Genomic DNA, 27,012 nt, shown 5'->3' with positions numbered 1-27,012 from the left:
AGTAATCTTAGGGCATATTTCAGTATAGAAAGGGTGGTGGATGCATGGAACAGCCTCCCATTGGAAGTGGTGGAGACCAAAACAGTATCAAGAGATCATGGGGATACATACAGGGGATCTCTAAAGAAGTGATGAGAATTATGTTAATTAATTGGGCAGATGGGCAGACTGGATGGGCCATACAGTCCTTTTCTGCTGTCATGTTTCTCTATATTTTATATGACTACCTGAAAGGCCTCCCTTGTTTGAACTTTTGGAATCCCAAATCTATTTCAGGCTTGTAACAGTCGCGACATCTCTCTAGGCCTGTTCTCCAAGTCTCTAGGAATTTCAATTTCCCCATACTTTGACCAGCTTCTCTAGGTTTTCGCCAAATAAACTTCTTTTAAAAGGAAGCTTAATCAGATTGTCTTAGAAATGGAATGTGCTGACCATTTATGCAACCAAGGAAGTCTCCTGGCTCCCACAATGGAGGCCATACTCCTAGTAGAAGAGCACATCAAGTCAAAGGAGGCATCATCCAAAAAGCTGCTCCAGGCTCCAATTGGCACACCTCATCCAGGACCAGGCTGCCGCCTCTTAATGCCCTTTTCTTGGATATGCTGTGACAAATGCAAGCCAGATCTTGCTATAATACAGCTGCAAGTAGCCACCTGGAGCACCATACTGGAGGCTTGAAGGCCTGTCTTAAAAAAAGGACTATCCTTTCTATTTGTACATCTCAGAGCCGTGCCTCCTTTTGCAGGAATGGTAATCATTTAGTAACCAACAGATCAGCGTGCACCTTAGGGAACCTAAGCCTTTTCTCTCTCCTGAGAAGCTAATGGGTATAACTAATACAAGGAGTGCCCTCTTTTAAAATTGGCTTCTGAAGATGTCCGTTCCAGCCCAATCAAATCCTTCACCTCCTTATGCAGTGGGAAACGATTTAGTTGGCTTCCGAATACTAGTCATGATGGGGTCCTCAGCAGAGCTAGGACTCTCCTCCTTTTATTCTCCTCAATGTTCAATACCTTCAAGGATTGAGAAATTAAGAGTTTCCTCCTTGTGAAAAATGACCGCACCATGGAAGAACCATACTCCCCTTCCGGGGATATCTCCTTCCTCCAATTCCTCCTCACTGAACCATCCATCAGAACTTTAAAGGCATCAAGGAAACATCTGGTTTGGATTATCTATCCTTTTCCAGCTCTCCTATCCTCTTCCTCTGACTCTTCACAACTCCTAGTGCAGTAGAAATGCCCTGGGGCAGATCCCGGGGTCAAACTCTACCCCATACAGAAAATCTGGTGTAATGTAAATACTTCAAATATTCCTTTGAAACTGAGCCCCGGCTGCAGAAGAAACTTCAAAGGCTGAAGGGGAAGGTGCTGCATTTTTAAAGGCAGAAGCCATCGATATAGCCATAGAAGAGAAGTCAGCATTCTGCACCATGAGCCTGAGAGAGGGAGGCTCTAGCACCTCTTCTCTCTGTGATGCATCAACGATGGCCACCATTCTCCACTTTTAACTACTTCCTCCTTCTTCTGTGCAACCTAGAGGATCCCCCCTGCCTGGAGCCACCACACCCCATAGCTGCTGCACAGTGCGGCTTTCTGCCCATGTTCAGTCATGCTTCTCCCTGCACTGTGACTGCCTCGATAGCCTCACTGCTGTACCTGGGAAACAAAACAAACTCACCTGAAGTGCCTGGCTCGCCTCATTGCTCTCCCTCCTGAGACTGGCCATTCCTACTTTAGTGTTTGGGTTACTTGCCAGGTACTTGTAGCCTGGATTGGCCACTGTTGGAAACAGGATGCTGGGCTTGATGGACTCTTGGTCTGACCCAGTGTGGCATGTTCTTATGTTCTTATGTACACTTCCACTTTTGTCTTTTTTTTTTTTTTTAAACTTTATTCAAATTGGAGGCAGCCAAAGAAACCCCTCTTTTTTTTTTAAACTTCTTGTAAGGAGAAGCTCCCCCATGAAGGGAATCTAAAGAATGTGTGTGTGTGGGGAGGGGAGGGGAAGGAAGATAAGGCACTTACAGACCTTGTTTGATGCTCAATCCAGAAGAAAAACTGGAAACCTCCTGGCCCAGGGCAATGCTCATAAGGAACTACCCTTCCAAACTGAAATCCTCTTTAACCCTACCCTTCTCAAACTGAAATCCTCTTTAACCCTACCCTTCTCGAACTGAAATCCTCTTTAACCCTACCCTTCCAAACTGAATTCCTCTTTAACCCTACCCTTCCCAAACTGAATTCCTCTTTAACCCTACCCTTCCAAACTGAAATCCTCTTTAACCCCACCCTTCCAAACTGAATTCCTCTTTAACCCTACCCTTCCAAACTGAATTTCTCTTTAACCCTACCCTTCCCAAACTGAATTCCTCTTTAACCCTACCCTTCCAAACTGAAATCCTCTTTAACCCTACCCTTCCAAACTGAAATCCTCTTTAACCCTACCCTTCCCAAACTGAAATCCTCTTTAACCCTACCCCTTCCAAACTGAATTCCTCTTTAACCCTACCCTTCCCAAACTGAAACCCTCTTTAACCCTACCCTTCCCAAACTGAAATCCTCTTTAACCCTACCCTTTCAAACTGAATTCCTCTTTAACCCTACCCTTCCAAACTGAAATCCTCTTTAACCCTACCCTTCCAAACTGAATTCCTCTTTAACCCCACCCTTCCAAAACTGAATTCCTCTTTAACCCTACCCTTCCAAATTGAAATCCTCTTTAACCCTACCCTTCCCAAACTGAATTCCTGTTTAACCCTACCCTTCCCAAACTGAATTCCTCTTTAACCCTACCCTTCCAAACTGAAATCCTCTTTAACCCTACCCTTCCAAACTGAATTCCTCTTTAACACTACCCTTCCAAACTGAAATCCTCTTTAACCCTACCCTTCCCAAACTGAAATCCTCTTTAACCCTACACTTCCCCAAACTGAAATCCTCTTTAACCCTACCCTTCCCAAACTGAAATCCTCTTTAACCCTACCCTTCCCAAACTGAAATCCTCTTAACCCTACCCTTCCCAAACTGAAATCCTCTTTAACCCTACCCTTCCAAACTGAAATCCTCTTTAACCCTACCCTTCCAAACTGAATTCCTCTTTAACCCTACCCTTCCAAACTGAAATCCTCTTTAACCCTACCCTTCCACAACTGAATTCCTCTTTAACACTACCCTTCCAACTGAACTCCTCTTTAACCCTACCCTTCCCACAACTAAATCCTCTTTAATCCTACCCTTCCAAACTGAATTCCTCTTTAACCCTACCCTTCCAAACTGAAATCCTCTTTAACCCTACCCTTCCCAAACTGAAATCCTCTTTAACCCTACCCTTCCCAAACTGAAGCCTCTTTAACCCTACCCTTCCCAAACTGAAATTCCTCTTTAACCCTACCCTTCCAACTGAAATCCTCTTTAACCATACCTTCCAAACTGAAATCCTCTTTAACCCTACCCTTCCAAACTGAAATCCTCTTTAACCCTACCCTTCCAAACTGAATTCCTCTTTAACCCTACCCTTCCAAACTGAAATCCTCTTTAACCCTACCCTTCCAAACTGAATTCCTCTTTAACCCTACCCTTCAAAACTGAAATCCTCTTTAACCCTACCCTTCCCAACTGAAATCCTCTTTAACCCTACCCTTCCCAAACTGAAATATTCTTTATCCCTACCCTTCCAAACTGAATTCCTCTTTAACCCTACCCTTCCAAACTGAATTCCTCTTTAACCAGCCTAACCAGGCCTCAGTTCACAGCACATGATAATGTTTGCTTTCCATTTGCTGGAGACAGAGAATAGGAAAGAAATGGTCAATAAAATGGAAAATGTCATAATGCCTCTGTATCGCTCCATGGTGAGACCGCACCTTGAATACTGTGTACAATTCTGGTCGCTGCGTCTCAAGAAAGATATAGTTGTGTTAGAGAAAGGTACAGAGAAGGGCAACCAAAATGATAAAGGGGATGGAACAGTTCCCCTGTGAGGAAAGACTAAAGAGGTTAGGCCTGTTCAAGCTTGGAGAAGAGATGGCTGAGGGGGGATATGATAGAGGTCTTTAAGATCATGAGAGGTCTAGAACGGGTAAATGTGAATCGGTTATTCACCCTTTCGGATAATAGAAGGACTAGGGGGCACTCCATGAAGTTAGCGTGTAGCACATTTAAAACTAATCAGAGAAAATTATTTTTCACTCAACGCACAATAAGGCTCTGGAATTCATTGCCAGGGGATGTGGTTAGTGCAGTTAGTGTAGCTGGGTTTAAAAAAGGTTTGGATAAATTCTTGGAGGAGAAGTCCATTACCTGCTATTAATCAAGTCTGCCAGTCTGGCAGCCCCAGTGCTGCCTTGGATTAGAAAGGTCTCCCAGTAGGAGAACATCACCCTAGTGTAGCAGGAAGTGTTCCTGTAGCAAGGACCTGCTTTCCAGGTGATATATTGCCCTCTCGCACTGAGGACAAGTCTCCCAGGGCTACTGCCCAGGAGGGAAGGGTTAGGTCGGCCATCATAGTTGGTGATCTGATTATTAGAAATGTAGATAGCAGGGTGGCTGGTGGACGTGAGGACCGCCTGGTAACTTGCCTGCCTGGTGCGAAGGTGGCGGACCTCACGCGTCACCTAGATAGGATTATAGACAGGGCTGGGGAGGAGCCGGCTGTCGTGGTACATGTGGGCACCAACGACATAGGAAAATGTAGGAGAGATGTTCTAGAAGCCAAATTTAGGATTTTAGGTAGGAAGCTGAAATCCAGAACCTCTAGGGTGGCATTCTCTGAAATGCTTCCTGTTCCACGTGCAGGTCCCCAGCGGCAGACAGAGCTCCAGAGTTTCAATGCGGGAATGAGACAATGGTGCAGGGAAGAGGGATTCAGCTTTATTAGGAACCGGGGAAACTTTTGGGGAAAGGGGAGACTTTTCCGAAAGGATGGGCTCCATCTTAACCAGAGAGGAACCAAGCTGCTGGCACTAACTTTCAAAAAGGAGATAGATCAGCTTTTAAACTAGAACAAGGGGGAAAGCCAACAATCACTCAGCAGTGCATGGTTCGGAGAAATGTATCCTTGAAGGATACTAATGAAACAGGAGAGTTAGGGAATCCCAACAGAGAGGTTCCATTAAAAGCAAACATAGTCCATGTGCCTATATGTAAAAAATCACCGAAGCTAATGATTTCCGAATTATCCCTAGCAACTGAAAAGCAGGTTGTTAATATAAACCAAAAACACACTTTCAAATGTCTGTATGCCAATGCCAGAAGTCTAAGAAGTAAGATGGGAGAGTTAGAGTGTATAGCAGCAAATGATGAGATTGACATCATTGGTATCACAGAGACTTGGTGGAAGGAGGATAACCAATGGGACAGTGCTATATCAGGGTACAAATTATATCGCAATGATAGGGAGGATCAACTTGGTGGGGGTGTGGCACTTTATGTCCGGGAGGGTATAGAGTCCAACAGGATAAAGATCATACAAGAGACTAAATGCTCAGAGAATCTATATGGGTAAAAACCCCATGTGTGTTGGGTAAGAATATAGTGATAGGAGTATACTACTGTCCACCTGGACAAAATGGTCAGACAGATGATGAAATGCTTAGAGAAATCAGGGAAGCTAACCAATTTGGCAGTGCAGTAATAATGGGAGATTTCAATTACCCAAACACAAGACTGCAGAGAGAAGTTAGTCCAAACCACAAGGTAATTCAAAAAGCTCTAAGGAGCATAAAGTTTTTATTCTTTTTTTCAAGCGGCAACTCCACTGACTTGCAATCACACCACAGTTTAGACCGCGTCCCCCGACACGGTCCCGTGTTTCGCCAAGGGCTGCATCAGGGGGGAGCAGCAGAGTTATCAAAGGCACTGTAAATAAACATACAAAGGTTAGGACATAGAGCTGCAATATGCCGACACATTAATTCTATTACGATTTCATCGCATACCTGAATGCAGAACAGTTTCAAATTTGGCAGGGAGCGCGTCCATCTTGACTGCAGACAGGTATTTAAACCTACCGGAGTGAGCGCGAAACTCAGGTTGACAGGTCACATGGTCAAGAGGGGCCAATCACAGTGGCCCCCGTTCCTGAGGCGCAACTAGCAGTGCAAACAGCAAGTCATCTCTGGTGACCCCACACTCTTTATGTGAACAGATGCCATTCGAGTTCCCGGTTAAGCCCTTTCGGGGCTACCGTGTCAAGGCGGAAAATCCACCTCTGCTCAATTCTACCCAGCTGCTCATTATAGTTTCCACCGCGAGGAGAGCGGGGGACAACCTCGATAATGGAAAAGACTAAGTCGGAAAGAGAGTGTGACTGTTGAGCCCAATGTGTTACTAGGGGTTCATTTTCGCGAGAATTACGTATATTTGAGCAATGCTCAATAATGCGTGTTTTTATCATTCTACTGGTTTTTCCCACATAAATTAAGGGGCAAGGGCAAATAATAGTATAAATCACCCCCCTTGAAGTACAGTCCGAGGAAGCCCGAAGTGGAAAAACCTCTTGTGTGATCGGATGTATAAAAGATGTACAGGTTACAGTGTGTTGACACATGATACAACGCCCACAGGGCTGATGTCCAATTGAGGATGGAGAAGCCCCCAGTTCCGACTAAGTCCGCATGAATCAATCTATCACGGAGGTTACGGCCCCTGCGATAGGTAAACCTTAGTGGGCCTTGAAAGAGACGATTCAGAGAGAGGGACTGCCAGTGTCTACGAATAATGCTCGTGACCTGACGACTCAAGATAGAGAAAGGTAGAATACAATTATTGATACTCTCAGATGACTCAGAACGTGGGAGAAATAGCAGATCCCGATTCGCAAACAGGGCCCGTTTAAAGGCTTTCTTTATTACTAAAGAGGGGTAACCCCTTGACAAAAACCTCCCCGTCATTAACTTGGCCTGAGATAAGAATTCCGCCCGGGTTGTGCAGAGTCTGCGCAAACGCAGGAATTGCCCAGTAGGGATATTATGGCATAGGTTACGCGGGTGACAGCTCTGGAATGAAAGCAAAGTATTGCGATCAGTGTCTTTTCAGTAAATCGTGGTGGTAAACTGATTTTCATGAACAGATATCAGTATATCCAAGAAAGGAATTTGGCGTGGATGTATTGTAAAATTAAACTGTATATTCGGGTCACAGGAATTGAGCCAGTCAAAGAAAAGAAAAAACTGTATATCGGTACCTCGCCATATTAAAAAAATATCGTCAATAAATCGACGCCATAAGGATATACGCTGAAAACCTTCAGATGGGTAAACAAAGGTTTCCTCAAAACGAGCCACAAAGAGGCACGCCAGGCTGGGGGCCATTGTGGCCCCCATCGCAGTGCCCTTTATTTGTTGAAAAAAGGAATCCTTAAACCGAAAATAGTTTTTAGTCAAGGCCATCTCTGCCAAAATGATTAGAAAAGGTGTGGGAACCCGATATGGGGCTTGACGTAGATTTAGAGTTTCTTCAACAATCCTCAATGCCTCTACCTGCGGGATGTTTGTATAGAGGGAGACTATGTCCAAGGTTACAAAGAAAAATCCGGTAGGTGGAACAGGTGTACTATCTAAGATAGTGATCAGATGGGAGGAGTCACGGATATATGACGAAATTTGCGGGACCCAGGGTTTTAAAAATAGGTCTACAAACTGTGATAATGGCTCGAGAACTGACCCAATTCCTGCCACAATGGGCCGACCTGGGGGTTTGTCTAAGGTTTTATGCACTTTAGGTAAAGTGTAAAAAACCGGTATTTTTGGGAAATCGGTCACCAGAAACCTGGCTTCCCGAGGGGTCAATATTTTTGCATCTGCTGCCCTCTGTACCACTTCCTTAATTTGATGTACAAGGTCCGGTGTGGGGTCACCAGCTAATGGAAGGTAAAATGAGCGATCATTCAGCTGACGGTAAACCTCAGCCTCGTAATGTTCAATGTCCTGCACCACTAGCCCGCCCCCTTTATCTGCAGGTTTAATTACGATGCTCTGATCACGTTCCAACAGTTTGATAGCCTCATATTCATATTTAGTTAAATTAAAACATATGTGTAATGACGACTAGATACCAAACTACGGATATCCTGGTCAACCAGAGTCTCAAAAGCCGCAATAAGTGGGTCAGTAGTGCCAGGCGGAATCCATCGAGATTTCGGAGACACCAATGAATCGTCCCGTACAGTCGGTGAATCAGCAAAAAATAATTTTAACTTAAGGGCTCTACAGAAACGGTACAAGTGTATTTTAAGGTCAAACAAATTATATTGAACCGTGGGTACAAATGATAGTCCTTTCCCCAATACCCCCAGTTCAACCTCAGACAGGTTTCGAGAAGACAAATTAAAGATGGCTAAAGGTTCTACTGACACGGATCTGCTCGCTGGCTGGTCGCTCGGGTCACCCTTTGAGCTTGTGTAGCATTGCCTCGCGGTCGCGATCGAGGATTGCGGTCCTGTCGAGACTGCTGTCCGGAGTCTGGAGGTTTTTGACCCGAGTCCAAAAAAGATGAGGCTATAGATGCATAACGTGTAGATGCCACTGTATTCTCCGGCCGTACCCCGGCCGATGCACCTTCGCCGCGTGTTTGCTTGGGGCGAGTTACGATGATTTCTTCGCCTGAGGAGTCTCCGGACGAGTCCTGGGCAAAGGTCACCTTTCTTGAGGCTTGTTGCTGGTGAGGTTTGGCCATCCATTGATATACAAAGCCAGATGTGTAATTGGTCTCGTCCCGGACAAATTTGTTGTATTTCACAGTTTTTAAATCAGTTTTAAATTTAACAAGATTGTCATGGAATTCACACAACTCCCGATCGAAAACCTCAACCGGGGTCGAGGATTTACTGGCTTCCAGTTGGGTAGACAATTCCTCTTGTAAAGAGGTTTGTAGAACTTTGGTTGTTTCTATAAAGAGTACCATTAAGTCAAAGGAACACTTGTTTAAAATTTGGTTCCACCGGGTAACGAACGTAGGATTATCAGTGTGTAGCCGAGGGGCTTTTTGTACACGGAGTCCTCGAGGGATTCTTCGAACCCTACAATACTCAACCAAGGTTAAAGCATGGAGTTCTGCTCGTGTAAGACGTTTCTGTAAGTTGATTATATCGGGCCAGGTGACAGTAGGTGCCTCAATAGAAGCAGGGTCGTCAAAGAATTGCTGATCCGTAAGCACTGTTGCCGCTTGAAAAAAAGAATAAAAACTTTATGCTCCTTAGAGCTTTTTGAATTACCTTGTGGTTTGGACTAACTTCTCTCTGCACTCTTGTGTTTGGATATTATTGAAGTGCAGTATTTCTGCTCTGTGGTGTTTTTAGATTTCAATTACCCCCATATTGACTGGGTAAATGTAACATCAGGACTTGCTAGAGACAAAGTTCCTGGATGTAATAAATGATTGCTTCATGGAGCAATTGTTTCAGGAACCAACAAGAGAGGGAGCTATTTTAGATTTAATTCTTAGTGGAACGCAGGATTTGGTGAGAGAGGTAACAGTGGTGGGGCCACTTGGCAACAGTGATCATAACATGATCAAATTTAAACTAATAACTGGAAGGGGGACAATAAGTAAAACTGCAGCTCAAACACTAAACTTTCAAAAGGGAAACTTTGATAAAATGAGGAAAAAACTGAAAGGAGCAGCTACAAAGGTTAAAAGTGTTCAACAGGCTTGGACATGGTTTAAAAATACAATCCTAGTGGCGCAGTCCATATGTATTCCACACATTAAGAAAGGTGGAAGGAAGGCAAAACGATTACCGTCATGGTTAAAAGGTGAGGTGAAAGAGGCTATTTTAGCCAAAAAAAATCCTTCAAAAATTGGAAGATGGATCCATCTGAAGAAAATATGTTTTATCCTAAGCATTGTCAGGTTAAGTGTAAAACATTGATAAGACAGGCAAAGAGAGAATTTGAAATGAAGTTGGCCAAAGAGGCAAAAACTCATAATAAAAACTTTTTTAAATATATCCGAAGCAAGAAACCTGTGAGGGAATCGGTTGGACCATTAGATGGTAGAGGGGTTAAAGGGGCTCTTAGGGAAGATAAGGCCATTTCAGAAAGACTAAATTAATTCTTTGCTTCTGTGATTACTAATGAGGATGTTGGGGAGATACCAGTTCCGGAGATGGTTTTCAGGGGTGATGAGTCAGATGAACTGAACGAAATCACCGTGAACCTGGAAGATGTAGTAAGCCAGATTGACAAACTAAAGAGTAGCAAATCACCTGGACCGGATGGTATGCATCCTAGGGTACTGAAGGAACTAAAAAATGAAATTTCTGATCTATTAGTTAAAATTTGTAACCTATCATTAAAACCATCCATTGTACCTGAAGACTGGAGGGTGGCCAATGTAACCCCAATATTTAAAAAAGGCTCCAGGGGCGATCCGGGTAACTATAGGCCAGTGAGCCTGACTTCAGTGCCGGGAAAAATAGTGGAAACTATTCTCAAGATTAAAATCGTAGAGCATATAGAAAGACATGGTTTAATGGAACACAGTCAACATGGATTTACCCAAGGGAAGCCTTGCCTAACAAATCTGCTTCATTTTTTTGAAGGGGTTAATAAACATGTGGATAAAGGTGAACCGGTAGATGTAGTGTATTTGGATTTTCAGAAGGCGTTTGACAAAGTCCCTCATGAGAGGCTTCGAAGAAAACTAAAAAGTCATGGGATAGGAGGCGATGTCCTTTCGTGGATTACAAACTGGTTAAAAGACAGAAAACAGAGTAGGATTAAATTGTCAATTTTCTCAGTGGAAAAGGGTAAACAGTGGAGTGCCTCAGGGATCTGTACTTGGACTGGTGCTTTTCAATATATATATATAAACGATCTGGAAAGGAATACGACTAGTGAGGTTATCAAATTTGCGGATGGTACAAAATTATTCAGAGTAGTTAAATCACAAGCGGCTTGTGATACATTACAGGAGGACCTTGCAAGACTGGAAGATTGGGCATCCAAATGGCAGATGGAATTTAATGTGGACAAGTGCAAGGTGATGCTTATAGGGAAAAATAACCCTTGCTGTAGTTACACGATGTTAGGTTCCATATTAGGAGCTACCACCCAGGAAAAAGATCTAGGCATCACAGTGGATAATACTTTAAAATCATCGGCTCAGTGTGCTGTGGCAGTCAAAAAAGCAAACAGAATGTTAGGAATTATTAGGAAGGGAATGGTTAATAGAACGGAAAATGTCATAATGCCTCTGTATCGCTCCATGGTGAGACGGCACCTGGAATACTGTGTACAATTCTGGTCGCCGCATCTCAAAAAAGATATAGTTGCGATGGAGAAGGTACAGAGAAGGGCAACCAAAATGATAAAGGGGATGGAACAGCTCCCCTATGAGGAAAGGCTGAAGAGGTTAGGGCTGTTCAGCTTGGAGAAGAGATGGCTGAGGGGGGGATATGATAGAGGTCTTTAAGATCATGAGAGGTCTTGAACTGGTAGATGTGAATCGGTGATTTACACTTTCGAATAATAGAAGGACTAGGGGGCACTCCATGAAGTTAGGAAGTAGCACATTTAAGACTAATCGGAGAAAATTCTTTTTCACTCAACGCACAATAAAGCTCTGGAATTTGTTGCCAGAGGATGTGGTTAGTGCAGTTAGTGTAGCTGGGTTCAAAAAAGGTTTGGATAAGTTCTTGGAGGAGAAGTCCATTAACGGCTATTAATCAATTTTACTTAGGGAATAGCCACTGCTATTAATTGCATCAGTAGCATGGGATCTTCTTAGTGTTTGGGTAATTGCCAGGTTCTTGTGGCCTGGTTTGGCGTCTGTTGGAAACAGGATGCTGGGCTTGATGGACCCTTGGTCTGACCCAGTACTGGCAATTTCTTATGTTCTTATGTACTGGCAGGTTGAGACCAGCATGGGAGCCTATAAGGGGTGACATCAGTAAACTTGTTAGTCTGTCTCCATCTGCTGGTTGGTGAGCATAACCCATCTGGCTGGTCTGGTGAAGAGGACCTGATGATTTTATATCTCCTCTCTACTTACTTTAGTCCAGTCGTAGCAACAGTCCTCAGTCAGAGGCCAAACATCAGGGCCCCTTCCAGAACACTAAATCCAGCCACTAGGTGGCACCACTGCATACTGACTGTGACTCGCCTGCAGAGCATCCCCAGCCCTGGCCAGCTCAGAGCACAGAAGACCTGAGCTAGGAATTGAAGCCAGGTTCCTCCACATAGCAATGCCATTGAATCAATAGGCCAGTCCTAGAAAGACAGTTTTAATAAGAGTTTCAAATAAGGATTATGGGTGGGGCTCTGTAATCTTTCTGTGGACGTTTGCTCCTAACAAAAGGTAAAATATTTTAAGATTATAACCCTTCTCCTTCCTGTTTTGTTTTTATTTTAACCAAATGATTCTAAAACTAATGTCACAGTGAAACATGAACCACTTTCAGTTAGCTCAGCTTATATTTAAAATGGTTTGGAACTGTTTTCAGAAACAGCTGTGCAGAGAGTTAAATGAATACTACTGGTTTCATTTTTAAAAATCTATGGTAATGTTAGAAGCAATATGACTGGCTAATTGAGCCCATGTAACTACACAGAAAGAGCTGTACAATATCACATATTAAGTCTTCCACAAACAAATAATAACTATACCTTGTTTACAAAGTAGAAAATGGCGTAAATCAGTACATAAAAAGCTGATCCTCCAGAAACCAGGAATGTTCTCCACCACCAGCGATAATCCTGAAACAATGAAGAGCAAGGCACAGAGAAATGGATTAAAACACTTATAACATTCAGCATTCTTTTCCCAAATAGCCAACATTACAGAAAACAGGAACAGCCGCGATGTTCAAGATAAATATTTATGACTACAGACTGAAATCAGATAGCAATCAGAGGCCACCCCATCATACAGTGTTTGATGCATTAGAGATGAGCAATTATCCCTGGAGTCCTACACTGCTCAGAGGAAGAAAAACAGGAGTGGAGATTAGAAACTAGCATGGTGACAGACTGGAAAATCATGGGATCTTTCTTATAGCTCGGAAACCTTCCCTTTACACATATCCATGGGCCACTGGAACTGTAGAGAGAATATAATCATTACTATCAGATGCTCTTCAGCACGAAGGCTAGCAATTCTCTTGCACCAGCTCTCTCGGTGCTCAGCTTTCCTCTTTGCCCATATTTCCAGATTTTGATTATTTTTTGTCATTTACCCAAACTGCTACCTGGTGCACTCTCTCTCTTCTGCCCTCTATCATGCCACCAAAAACTTTTAAGCTCCTGACCAGCAAATCTCATTTGCTTTCATTATAAACACTGAAAGAACAAAGACTGCCATCCTACTTCAGCAATAACGACTGAAGGGAAGAAAATTTACTGGCAGTTGATGGCCGGTAGAAATCTTAAGGGCCTAAGGTAAAGCGCAGTTGCTTACCTGTAACAGGTGTTCTCCTAGGACAGCAGGATGTTAGTCCTCACATGTGGGTGACATCATCCGATGGAGCATGGCACGGAAAACCTTTGTCAAAGTTTCTAGAAGCTTTGACCAGCACACTGAGCATGCCCAGTATGCCACTATCCACGGGTCCACGCGAGGTCCCCCTTCAGTCTCGTAATGTAGATGAAAAAAATAAAACAAACCGAAAGGAGAACCCAACTCCATGGTGAGGTGGGCAGAACTCCTGAGGACTAACATCCTGCTGTCCTGGGAGAACACCTGTTACAGGTAAGCAACTGTGCTTTCTCCTAGGACAAGCAGGATGGTAGTCTTCACATGTGGGTGAGTACCAAGCTCCAGACTGTCCCTGGCCACCATAGGGACCACAGCGACTGACCAAAGTGCCAACGGGCACAGCAACAACTGCGGCACCATGGGCCAAAAAGGGATGGTCTGGTTTCCACAGAGCATGGAAGGAAAAGTTGGGTTCAGGTCTGGAACAGGTTGTGGAGGACGGATTGAATAAAGGCACTGTCCCAACGCCCGTCCTTGTCCAAACTTTACTGAGCTGCACACACATGTGAAGAAAACTCCAGGTTGCGGCCTGGCAAATCTCGGTGATGGGGACTGCGCTCAAATGAGCTACTGACACCGCCATGGCCCGCACACAGTGAGCCTTTACTCTGTCGGCGAGAGGAGTCCTGCCTGCTGGAACCAACGAGAGAGGGAGCACTTTTAGATCTAATTCTCAGTGGAGCACAGGACTTGGTGAGAGAGGTAACGGTGGTGGGGCCGCTTGGCAATAGTGATCATAATATGATCAAATTTGAATTAATGACTGGAAAAGGAACAGTGTGCAAATCCAAGGCTCTCGTGCTAAACTTTCAAAAGGGAAACTTTGATAAAATGAGAAAAATTGTTAGAAAAAAACTGAAAGGAGCAGCTACAAAAGTAAAAAATGTCCAAGAGGCGAGGTCATTGTTAAAAAATATCATTCTAGAAGCACAGTCTAGATGTATTCCACACATTAAGAAAGGACGAATTCAATCTCAGCATTCAAGCCCTAAGGGCTTGAATGCTGAGATTGATTTTTCTGTTTTTTTATAGTATTTTCTTGTTAATATTTTTTACAATTCTAGTTTGCCCAATTACAGAAATAATATCTGGTAATTTTTTATAATCATTTTTGATTTTTAACTTTTTAATATTAGGGAATATTTATTTTATATTTTACCTATTTATGAATATGGACAAGGCTGATGATCCTTCTTTCAAATAAACAGACCAGTTTTTGAATTATACCTGGTTAAGATAGTTTTTTTAAAACCAGGCAATAGATAAATATGTTACTTATTCACAGACAGAAAGTTGCATCCGTGGTTCACATTTCACATTACATACAACTTCAATCTAGAGACGAGTTCGATATACCCTTGAGTTTATATAATTTATTATTGATTAGTCCAGAAGGAATAGAACATTTCTCTTTGGATACACTTACATGTCTCAAGACACGCCCCTCACCTGATTGACAGCCTTTAATAACGCCCCTTTTGGTTTTTTTACAGTATTTATTTTTAGATGGAGATTTTATTTCAAGAATATAATCTTTAGTTTAAAGCGATTTTTTAAGAATAAGTTTTCCCGTTTTAATTATTGTTGTTTACTGATGATTTGAGTGACATCTGATTTTGGCACCAAAGTTTGTTTTTAAAGATGGTTTGGCATTAGGGTCTCAATGATCGCTAGTCGGAGTGGGGACGAGCATTGGAATGTGAGGCAGAAGGTATTTTAATAAGATTATGCTTTAAGATAAAATTTAAACAATGATATTTTTATATATTGTTTATGTACTGCTTCGATTTCAGCCATAAGCATTTTCTAGCCGAATAAGAGGTCTTTTCATGAACAGCTGCAGACTTTGATATTCATTTATATTATTTTGTGAGCCTCGATTTTGAGAGATGTTTTATAATCACCCCCTTTTTTTCAGTATTTATTTTTTGCACTTAGTCCAGCGCTGCTATATTTGTATCTTGTTTTAAGATGATAATAGCTAAGATAATAGCTAAGATAATAGCTGTGTTTAAAAAAGGATTGGATAAGTTCTTGGAGGAGAAGTCCATTACCTGCTATTAAGTTCACTTAGAGAATAGCCACTGCCATTAGCAATGGTAACATGGAATAGACTTAGTTTTTGGGTACTTGCCAGGTTCTTATGGCCTGGATTGGCCACTGTTGGAAACAGGATGCTGGGCTTGATGGACCCTTGGTCTGACCCAGTATGGCATTTTCTTATGTTCTTATGTGGATTTGAATGACATTTGATTTTAGCGCCAAAGTATGTTTGTAAAGATTGCATAGCACTAGAGTATTAATAATCGTCAGTTGGAGTAACGGTTTACATTGGGATGTAAGGCTGAAAGGCAATCAAAATGAGATCACGCTTTAAGTTAAAAAAACAATTTTTTAACAAGCAATGACAGTTTTCTAAAGAAATTGCTGCTCTTCTTCCTTTTTCTCCCGATTTGACTTTCATTATATATTTTCATGCACCTCGGTTCTGTCTGATCCCGTTTTTCAGCGCTGACATGTTAATTTATTTTAGTCTGCAGATTTTAAAAATTGCTTTCACATTGATTGTTTCTTCTTTTTTATATTCACATGGGGTCCAGCACTGTGATATTCACATTTGCTAGCTTAGCATATATAGAACGTGAAGGGAACGGAGTGAGACTATTTTTATAATGGTACTGGTGTTTAAAGAACACACGATTGCCCCAACAACACTTAGTTAACGCTGAGCAGAGTATTAATGGTGTATTGATACACATTGCTTGTCATTTTTTATTTATTATATAAATAATCTCCCCGGTGCCCCCCCTTGTTTTCAAGTTTTTCCTAAGTTATCCAGAACAGGGTACATACCCATTGATAGAGTTTACATTGGTTCATACATCTGTTGCCTCACATTATCTTCCTTTATTAATATAGCTTCTGTAACCGCGGTGCATGATAAATGTGATGCCTGAGTTGGAGTCCAACAAACACATTGCTTCAACAAGATTATGATTTTCATATAAATAAAAAGGTTAGTACAATAAGGAGTACAGGCTCAAGTTCAACATCAAAAGAGAAATGGAATAAAATATGACATCATATATATATATTTTAGAATCAATAACACAGCGGATCACACTTGTTAAAAAAAAAGTGTGGCACACGAAATTACAGTCATTTCAATCTGAGTCCTAATCAAATTGAGGTAAAGTCTCTAAACATTCCCTTACTTGTTGAAATGATTTGTTTCAGATAATTCAAAATGGGCAAACTAGAAATTGTAAACAAACCTTTTACATAAGCCTTTTACAAAAATGATTTTACACTTTTTATGTTAAGAAATTTCACCTCTCCATGTTTTAATGTCACAGTTTAATTTCACCTTTCTTTGATATACACAATTTTCTTCATACACATTTTTAAAATATATATGTTTTTATTTCATGGTCTTTTAATATTTATTTTTTGATTGATTATTATTTATTTCTGTACATTTAATAAGTGTGTTTTATGATTTGCTTTTACCCTCTGAGGCAGCCGTTTGCTAACGACGAAACTCGGCCAGAGTCGGGCTTTAAAAACATATACGTCTCCACTTCAATAAAGCTTTGAAAAAGACTTTGGCGTCTAACCCTGGTTTTCTTCCTGACGGCTTTCTTAGACCGCCTACCTTTGTGCTTTTTGGGACCAACAAAACAGGATCCATTTTACCTAACTTAACCTCTTCAGGAGGACTCTCAATTCCCACCTCCGTCAGAATAGCAGGGATAAGAGGAGCAAGCTCATCCTTCCTAAATAAGCGAACTACCTTGGGATCGTCACCTTCCGCAGCCTGTAAGCCACGTACTGTTCCCTGTGGCTGCAAATCGGAATCCGTATCTACCCTCTGCGGAGAAGGCTGTGTATCCGGATCATCTAGATCGGAATCCTGACCCGAGGTATCCGTATCTGGCTGAGAAATCCCGGTACAGAGCGCACGCTTAGGCTGAGATGGACCCCTCTCGCCTCGAGACTTAGCTCGCTTCCTAGCACGAGATCTGTCCCTTCCAGCAGTCACTTTTTCTGCCGTGCGCCGCTTGCCTGTCTTCCTCCGAAATGCTTTATGCAGCAGTAAAAACAACTCTGACAAGAAGGAAGAAGAAGAAGAAGAGTAGGAGTCCGAGACCCCTCATGGTCTTCCTCTGTAGCAGGGGAATCAGGCTGCAAAGAATCCTTGCCAGCGGGAAAACTTCGCTGTGGAGACAGGAGGTGGCATCAACACCTCCCCATGGCAGCCGGAGTTGCAGACCAAAGGGACTGCAAGATGGCCTCCGTTCCAGCCTGCAGAGGATCAGCTGTAGCTGCCGGAGAATGGGCAGACCGTGTATTTGCCATATTCTTTAAATTTGAAGTACGGAGGAACCTTCCCCCCCCGGCAAGCATGCTGAACAGAGCCCCCCTCCGCGAGGAGAGGGGCTCACCTCCCACTGAGCAATGCTTCAGACGCTTCAATCCTACTCTCACCTCCCACCGAGCACTGCTTCAGACCTTCAATCCAACTCTCACCTCCCACCGAGCACTGCTTCAGACCTTCAATCCTACTCTCACCTCCACCGGCACTGCTTCAGACCTTCAATCCTACTCTCACCTCCCACCGAGCACTGCTTCAGACCTTCAATCCTACTCTCATCTCCCACTGAGCAGTGCTTCAGACCTTCAATCCTACTCTCATCTCCCAGTGAGCAGTGCTTCAGACCTTCAATTCTACTCCCACCTCCCACTGAGCACTGCTTCAGACCTTCAATCCTCATCTCCCAGTGAGCAGTGCTTCAGACCTTCAATCCTCATCTCCCAGTGAGCAGTGCTTCAGACCTGAAATCCTACTCTCACCTCCCAGTGAGCAGTGCTTCAGACCTTCAATCCAACTCTCACCTCCCACTGAGCACTGCTTCAGACCTTCAATTCTACTCTCACCTCCCACTGAGCACTGCTTCAGACCTTCAATCCAACTCTCACCTCCCACTGAGCACTGCTTCAGACCTTCAATCCAACTCTCACCTCCCACTGAGCAGTGCTTCAGACCTTCAATCCAACTCTCACCTCCCACTGAGCAGTGCTTCAGATCTTCAATTCAACTCTCACCTCCCACCGAGCAGTGCTTCAGACCTTCAATCCTACTCTCACCTCCCACTGAGCAGTGCTTCAGACCTTCAATCCTACTCTCACCTCCCACTGAGCAGTGCTTCAGACCTTCAATCCTACTCTCACCTCCCACTGAGCAGTGCTTCAGACCTTCAATCCTACTCTCATCTCCCAGTGAGCAGTGCTTCAGACATTCCATTCTCTTACTCTCACTTTGAGGGGTATCAGCCCTTTTTTCTTTCTTACCTCTGCACAGAGCTGAAAATAGACCATGACAATGCTGATTTGTGAACAGGACACCACCAGAATGATGAATACTAGGAAGAGGAATCCGAATAGATAGTAGAATTTGATTCTCCCAAATTGCCTGCAAGACACAGCACAATTTGTAAGATCACGCTCCTTACACACACATTTGCTCACACATATACTGTAGACAGAGCCCTCTATTCTTCCTGTTCTCATACAGGCAGAATTGGCAGTGAAGGTAGGTATAGCAAATGTTGCTTACCTGAATGTACAACAGGTGTTCTCACAGGACAGCAGGATGTAGTCCTCACAAATGGGTGACATCGAAGGTGGAGCCCACCACGGAAAACTTCTGTCAAAGTTTAAAAGAACTTTGACTGGCCCTACTGGGCCATGCCCAGCACGGCACTGACCCTGCAGCCAGCAGGGGTCTCCCTATCAGTCTGATTTTCAAAGCTACAGGCAGTGCCTAAAAAGGAAAAATAAAACGAACCCAACACCGCAGGGTGGCGGGCGGGTTTCGTGAGGACTAACATCCTGCTGTCCTGTGAGAACACCTGTTACATCAGGTAAGCAACATTTGCTTTCTCACAGGACAAGCAGGATGGTTGCCCTCACAAATGGGTGAGTACCGAGCTGAGGATGTCCTGACTTGCACCAAATTCACCCAACGGCGTGCAACAGGCACAACAACTGGGGTGGATTTTGGAAAGGGCATCCGCACCCTACCGGGCAGGTGGAAGGGTGTTGGTACATCAGGTTGGAAAAAGGTTACGCAAGACAGATTGGCCGAAGATGGAGTCCTGTCTTCCAGCTTTGTCCAAACAATAGTGGGCTGCAAGGTATGGAGAGAACTCCAGGTTGCAGCTTTGCAGATGTCAGGAAGCGGCACCGAACGAAGGTGTGCCACTGAAGTCGCCATGGCCCTCACAGAGTGTGCTTTAACACGGTCTTGAAAAGGAATGCCAGCTTGCTGATAGCAAAAAGAGATGCAGTCCGCCAACCAGGAGGAAAGAGCCTGCTTACCCACAGGTTGTCCTAATTTGTTAGGATGGAAAGAGACGAATAATTGAGTGCTCTTCCTGTGAGAAACTGTACGGTCAAGGTAAAAAGCTAGAGCTCGTTTACAGTCTAGGGTATGCAGAGTCTGTTCTCCGGAGTTGGAGTGGGGCCTGGGAAAAAAGATAGGTAGTATGATGGATTGATTGATATGAAACTCTGAAACTACCTTAGGTAAAAATTTAGGTGAGTGCGGAGTACCGCTCGATCCTGCAGGAGCTTAGTGTAAGGCGGATAGGTAACTAGGGCCTGTAATTCACTAACCCTGCGAGCTGAAGTAACAGCCAAAAGAAATAACACTTTCCAAGTGAGATATTTCAAGTCACAGGAGTACAGAGGTTCGAAAGGTGGTTTCATTAGACGACCAAGAACCAGATTAAGGTCCCAAGATGGGGCCGGAGGACGTAAAGGTGGCTTCAGATGGAGCAAGCCCTTAAGAAAGCGTGTTACCAGGGGTTGTACTGAAATAGGGACACCCTCGATACCTTTATGGAAGGCGGCTACCGCACTGACATGCATCCTTATGGAAGAGGTTTTAAGACCTGATTCCGATAGATGCCATAAATAGTCCAAGAAGTCAGAGATTGGACAGGAAAGGGGATCAAGGGAGTGAGAAGCACACCATGATGTATACCTTTTCCATTTGTATGAATAGGACCTTCTGGTGGAGGGCTTTCGTGAAGCTATCAGGACACGAGAAACTGAATCGGAAAGGTTAAAAGGCTGAAGGACTAACCTTTCAACATCCATGCCGTCAGGGACAAGGCTTGGAGGTTGGGATGGAGGAGGCATCCGTCGTTTTGAGTGAGGAGATGCGGGTCGTTTCCCAAGGGAATGTGCCTGCGGATGGAGAGATCCTGGAGTATGGGGAACCATACTTGGCGTGGCCAGTAAGGTGCTATCAGGATCATGGTTCCTCCGTCCTGGCGTAGCTTCACGAGAGTCCTCGACAGAAGAGGAAGTGGAGGGAATGCATAAAGCAGACCGGTTGCCCACTTGAGGGAGAAGGCCTCCCTGGGCCGAGAGTGTTGGCTCCGAATGAGGGAGCAGTAATTGTCCACTTTGTGGTTCTGAGGGGACGCAAAGAGGTCTATGTGGGGATAACCCCATTTGTGAAATAGAGAGGTCGCTACTAAGGGATTGAGTGACCACTCGTGTGGTTGGAAGACACGGCTTAGTTGGTCTGCCAATACATTGTCCACTCCCGGCAGGTAGGTGGCACTGAGGTACATAGAATGGGAGAGGGCTTCCGCCCAAATCTGCGCAGCTTCCTGACACAGAAGGAAGGAGCCTGTGCCTCCCTGCTTGTTTATGTACCACATGGCCACCTGGTTGTCCGTTTGGATCAAGATGACCTGATTCGATAGGTGAACTTGGAAAGTTCTGAGTGCGTAGCGGATTGCTCTCAGTTCCAAGAAATTTATCTGGTGTTTGGCTTCCTCTCGAGACCAGACTCCTTGAGTTTGGAAAATATCTACATGGGCTCCCCAACCGATGTGGGATGCGTCGGTGGTTAGGATGACCTGCGGATCTGGTAGGAGAAAGGGTAAGCCCTGAAGGAGGTTGACACGATTTGTCCACCAGGTTAAGGACAGGCGTAGCGCTTGTGTAACTGTGACTATGGAGGACAGAGGCTGAAAAGCTTGAATCCATTGGTGTCGCAGAGTCCATTGTGTTACTCTCATGGCTAGTCGAGTCATGGGAGTGACTTGAACCGAGGATGCCATGTGTCCTAAGAGGACGAGGAACTGGCGAGCCGTGGCTGTGGTTTGAGACTGGAGCTGGCGAGCTAAGGATATTAGGGTTTGAACCCTTTGATGAGGAAGGTAAGCTTTTGCCTGTAAGGTGTCCAAGTCTGCCCCAATGAAGGATAAGGTTTGAGATGGGACTAAGCAAGATTTCTCGTAATTGACAAGAAACCCTAAGGAAAGGAGTGTTTGAATTGTCAATTTTAGGGAGGAGTGAGCAATCTGTTGGGTGGAGGCCCTGATTAGCCAATCGTCCAGGTAGGGGTAGACGTGGACACCTTCCTTCCTGAGGAATGCTGCTACCACAACGAGGCATTTGGTAAAGACCCGCGGTGCAGATGCCAGGCCGAAAGGAAGTACTCGATATTGGTAATGGTTCTGGCCTACCAGAAAACGTAGGTACTTGCGATGAGATTGTGTTATCGCAATGTGGGTATAAGCGTCTTTGAGGTCGAGAGAGCACAGCCAATCTCCCCTTTGCAGCAGAGGGAGAAGCGAGCCTAGGGTTACCATCTTGAACTTTTCTTTTTGAAGGTACTTGTTGAGGGCTCGAAGGTCCAAAATAGGTCGTAGCCCCCCTGATTTCTTTGGTATTAGAAAGTACCTGGAGTAGAATCCCTTTCCTCGTTGAGAGGGAGGGACGGGTTCTATAGCATTTGATTGTAGAAGAAAGAATACTTCTTGTTGTAATTGAGTCAAATGGCTGGTTAGACTCCATGCTTGAAGAGGCGGGGAGTCTGCTGGAAGAGTGACAAAGTTGAGGTGGTAACCCTGTGCGATAATCGCTAAAAACCCCACTGATCTGAGGTGATCTGTATCCAGTGTTGTAAAAAAAATGGTACAGTCGACCTCCCACAGGGATGTCTGGAAGAGGGGTTTGGCATGTTGCTCTCTACAGGGAAGTCAAAGGCCCGCCGCAGGTCCCGGGGGTGGGGCTACAGTAGGTCTTTGCTTCCGAGGCTGGCGTGGCTGAGCTCTGTTGGAGGACCGTACAGGTCGAGGCCTAGCCGATGGAGGATAATAACGCCGTGGACGAAAGAACGACTTTTTAGTGTCCTCTTTGGAGGTTGTTTGGAGGATACCTCAGCTGGAATGGAAGAGAGCTGTTTCAACGTCTCGTGGTGATCTTTAATTCAGCTACAATTTGCTGAATTATGTTCTCCAAACAAATTGTCCCCTAAGCAGGGTAAATCAGATAGACGGTCTTGGACTTCTGGGCGAAGGTTGGATGATTTTAACCAAGCCCAACGTCTGGGCTGAGATTGCTGTGGCCGAAACTTTTGTGGAAGCATCAAAGATGTCATAGGCTGTTCTAATTTCGTGCTTCCCTGCCTCAAAGCCTTTGTGGAGAAGGGCTTGAAGCTGTGGTTGATATTGATCCGGCAAGGTGTCAGCGTAGTCTTGCATCTGCTTAAGATGGCTCTGTTGTATTGAGTCCATATAAAGTTGATATGAAGTTATGCGTGAAATCAACATAGCTCCATGATACACTTTCCGTCCCACACTATCCAGGAATTTGTTGTCCTTGGTAGGTGGAGTAGAAGAATGTGATTTCAGACGCTTGGCTTTCTTTTGCGCGGACTCAACTACAACCGAGCGGTGATCTAGTTGGGGCTTCTGAAATCCTGGTGTGACTGAACGAGATATGTTGAGTCAGCTTTCTTGTTAACTGGGGAAACAGATGAAGGAGATTCCCAGTTTTTCTTCAACAGATCCAGAAATACCTGGTGAATAGGGATGGAAGCGATGATTTTAGGAGCATCCAGAAATTGGAGCAGTTCCATCATCTGGTGTCTGTCATCGGTTTCAGATTGTAGCTGAAAAGGTACAACTTCCGACATCTCCTTCACAAAACTAATAAAAGAAAGATCCTCAGGAGGAGAACGTTTTCTACTCTCTGTAGGAGATGGTGGTGAAGGCAAATCGGTGTCAGAAGATGAATCATCACCCCAGGTATCGTAGGGATCATGTGGGGGTTGAAGCCCTGAAGGACCTGGTTGAGGATCCGCCGGCATCGAGTGAAATCTTGAAGGCATCGGTGCTGAAGGCGGAATTGGGTATGGCATCGAGGGCTTCGGGGCGCCGATGGAATCGGTGCCGGTCTTGGAATCGATGGCGCCGAAGGATAAATCGGTGGAGATATACGAGAAGGCACCGATGGGACCACCCCAGAAGGGGGAATCAGGAACGGTGTTTCCCCTGCCGATGAGAATCCAGTCGGAGACGGTGGAGTCGTCGGTGCTACTAGAATCACCGATGGAAGGGCCTTCATGAGTGCCTCCATGCGATGCAGTAGCGGTGCCAGCGCTTCCACTAGAGGCCGGTGGTCGGTTCCCTCCTCGGTGGCGGAGTCGGTGCCGGAATCGATGCGGAATCGGTGTCGGTGGAGGTTGGAACCTTCGCATCGCTTTTTCGATGGCCTCCTGGACCAGCCGGTCCAGTTCTGCCCGGAGACCAGGGGTAACAATACCCAGCTCGACGGGAGAGGGAGGCTAAGGCAGAGCCGGAGGGACCACCGTAACCGGTGGGATCACGGCTCCCACACCCGGAGAGGGTGAGGGTTTCCTCAGTGCCTGCGATCGAGACGTGGACGGTGCCAGGTCGGACCGAGGCTTTTTTGTCGGTGCTCGGCCTGTACAGAGGTCGATGGTTCTGGATCCTCGACGGGCCGAGACTTGTGCCGTCGATGGCGATGTTTATCCTTCCGATCTCCTCGCCCCAATCCGGGGATGGGGACGGGAGTCGACGGCCGAGAAGTCATCGATGGAGGACGGTCACCGGAGGGTTGACGATGATGGTGCAACTTCGACGGTGCCGGTTCCGATGATGTCGATGCTATCGATGGCGTTGGGGTGGGTGCATGGAAGAGGAGCCCCATCTTCTCCATCCTGGCTTTGCGACCTTTGGGTGTCATTAGGGCACATTTAGTGCAAGTCAGGACATCATGCTCACTACCCAAACACAAAACACAGACCCTGTGGGGGTCTGTGATTGACATAGTCCGGGTGCAATCCGGACATCGACGGAACCCCGTCGCCATGGCTTTAGGACAAAATTTAGCTGCGGGATCGGCAATTGCCAACAGGTCTCGAGGGCCAAAATCGACGGAAGTCGATAAAAAAATGGCAAAAAACTTACCGGATTCCGCGAAGCTGAAAAAAATTTGTCGAAGGGAGACCCCCTGAGGGGCAAATTTTCTTCGGAAAGAAAAGAACCGAATTCCTGTCAGGAACGTGGTAGAAGAAGCTCCTTTCACCGCGTGGCAACTGCTGCGCGGAAAAAAGAAGACTGAAGGAGACCCTGCTGGCTGCAGGGTCAGTGCCGTGCGGGCATGCCCAGTAGGGGCCAGTCAAAGTTCTTTTAAACTTGACAGAAGTTTTCCGTGGTGGGCTCCACCTTCGATGTCACCCATTTGTGAGGACAACCATCCTGCTTGTCCTGTGAGAAAGGTGTGTATGTGTGTGTAAACAATCCACAGCACTAACTCAGAGGACACAGTGACTTCACAGCTCTAGCTAAAATCCAGCACGAGCCCAGATGAGGAAGTAAAGCACTATGGAGCACAGACTGCCTCACTTAATTCAGCATAAAGAGACCCAGTTTTTCTCTCTAAGTAGTATAGAATCTATTGAACTTACAAATCCTGCCAGATACTAATGACGTGGACTGGCCACTGCTGGAAACAGGATGCTGGGCTCAAAAGGCCTTTGGTCTGACCCACCATGGCAAAATTTATGTTCTTAATGTTGGGTTCAGATTTGGTGCTTACACTGAATATGAAGAAAAGTTCAATGAACATTGCTCCGAAGGGTAGAATCCCAGCCATAAGAATCCTACAGAAGAGAAAAGACAGAGAATTTGTCTGTTATAGAAAACACTGGAAGAGTTCATATGGCATTACATAGCATGAAACTAAAGGGTTAGATATAGTAAGCACTTTTCCCACAAACACAACATTGGGAAGCCCTTAGTAAGTCTAAGCCCAAAAGCAGAACTGAAAAAGATTCCATAGACCCACCCGACGAATCTGTTCATGTACCATCTCTGCTCTGGGATCTGCCGTGGGATTTGGTTGGTCCTTACAGGGTTATCATAAGCTGCTTGCGAAATCCAAGTAATATCCAAGATATACTAAGGGTAAAGAGATCCCAAACCACATGCAGAGGAGGGCTACCATGGTGGGGAAAGGAACCTGAAACCACAACAAGAGTGACAATAAAAGATAGCTTATATTTGCTGCACATAATATTTCATGCATGCTTTATCTTGACAATATCTTTCTATTCCAAGGGACAGTCTGGGTTCTCACCTGTAGTGGAGGCAGGTCTAGGTCACAGACATTTATCCACAGCACCTCTCCTTTATCTTTTTTTAAATGCATATTTATGTAAAATGTGGCACAGTATAATACAATTGTGACCCTTTTAGGCTTCAACCATAAGGAGAAGTCATTACATTCAATCGACCTTTGACATTACCACCCCCCTTTCCCTTTCCTCCTGTTAAATCTTTCACGTAGCAATGCACTTTTGCCCCTTCATGAGACAAAGTTCTCTCTTCTAATACATGAGGAGCCTGCCTGATTGCACACTCATTCATTACTTAATTTTTATTTCCCCAGTATACTTACCGCCCCAGAAGAGTGCTTTCCCCAGATGAAACAGTTCAGGATAAAGCAGACTCCAAATACCACACCTGGGTAAAGGGTAGCAGTCTGCAAGGAAATAAAGAGGAAGCGTCACAAATGAACTTATTGTGAGAACGATTTTCAAAAGTAATTTATTATTTATATTTTCTTTCACAAAGAGGGTGGTGAATGCCTGGAATGCCCTTCTGGAAGCGGCCAAGAACAATGGCAGACTTCAAGAAAGCATGGGATAAACACAGAGGATCCCTGGTGGCAAGAGAATGGTAATGAGGACACTGGGCAGCCTTCACCGATGACATAGGGAAAACCTGCACAGAGCAGACATTGTAATTCTAAAGGGGACACAATGGGACAGGGGGTTGATTTCCATGGGAGAATTTGATCTACTTTGGGTAAATGCACATAAACTCCCTTGACTTAGCCCTCTCTCCCACTAGGACTGTGAAAGGTATGAAAACTCTGCTAGCCCAATCAAGTATCCATCCCAAATGGGGGCTCTTCTTGGTGTACTGCCCACCTAGTCACTATGCCGAGGGTCACCAGGAACTCCTTTAGATTACATCAGATACCATACTTGATAACCCCAGGACCCTTATACTAGGCAATTTCAAAATGCATGTGGACAACCCCAGCACCTCAAACCTCTCCTCTCTGGAAGTGCTTAACCTCACTCAGCTAATTAAGAAATTCACTCATGGAAGTGGGCCACACCCCAGATCTAGTCCTT

The 27,012-nt window shown here is 44.8% G+C and overlaps 1 protein-coding gene across 1 annotated transcript in view; it reads right to left on the bottom strand.

Annotated features, from left to right (window-relative positions):
- Positions 1-27,012, bottom strand: part of TM9SF4 (transmembrane 9 superfamily member 4) — a 211,675-nt gene that overhangs the window by 21,873 nt on the left and 162,790 nt on the right. The window contains 7 exon segments of the mRNA XM_029612354.1: positions 12,608-12,697; positions 18,828-18,929; positions 18,931-18,948; positions 25,407-25,470; positions 25,656-25,742; positions 25,744-25,829; positions 26,268-26,351. Coding sequence (XP_029468214.1) covers positions 12,608-12,697; positions 18,828-18,929; positions 18,931-18,948; positions 25,407-25,470; positions 25,656-25,742; positions 25,744-25,829; positions 26,268-26,351 — 531 coding nt within the window.

The sequence above is a fragment of the Rhinatrema bivittatum genome, chromosome 8 (genome assembly GCF_901001135.1).
Source record: "Rhinatrema bivittatum chromosome 8, aRhiBiv1.1, whole genome shotgun sequence".
Classification (NCBI taxonomy): domain Eukaryota; kingdom Metazoa; phylum Chordata; class Amphibia; order Gymnophiona; family Rhinatrematidae; genus Rhinatrema; species Rhinatrema bivittatum.
Note: the sequence above shows the minus strand (reverse complement) of the source record. Positions and strands in the feature narration are given on the sequence as shown.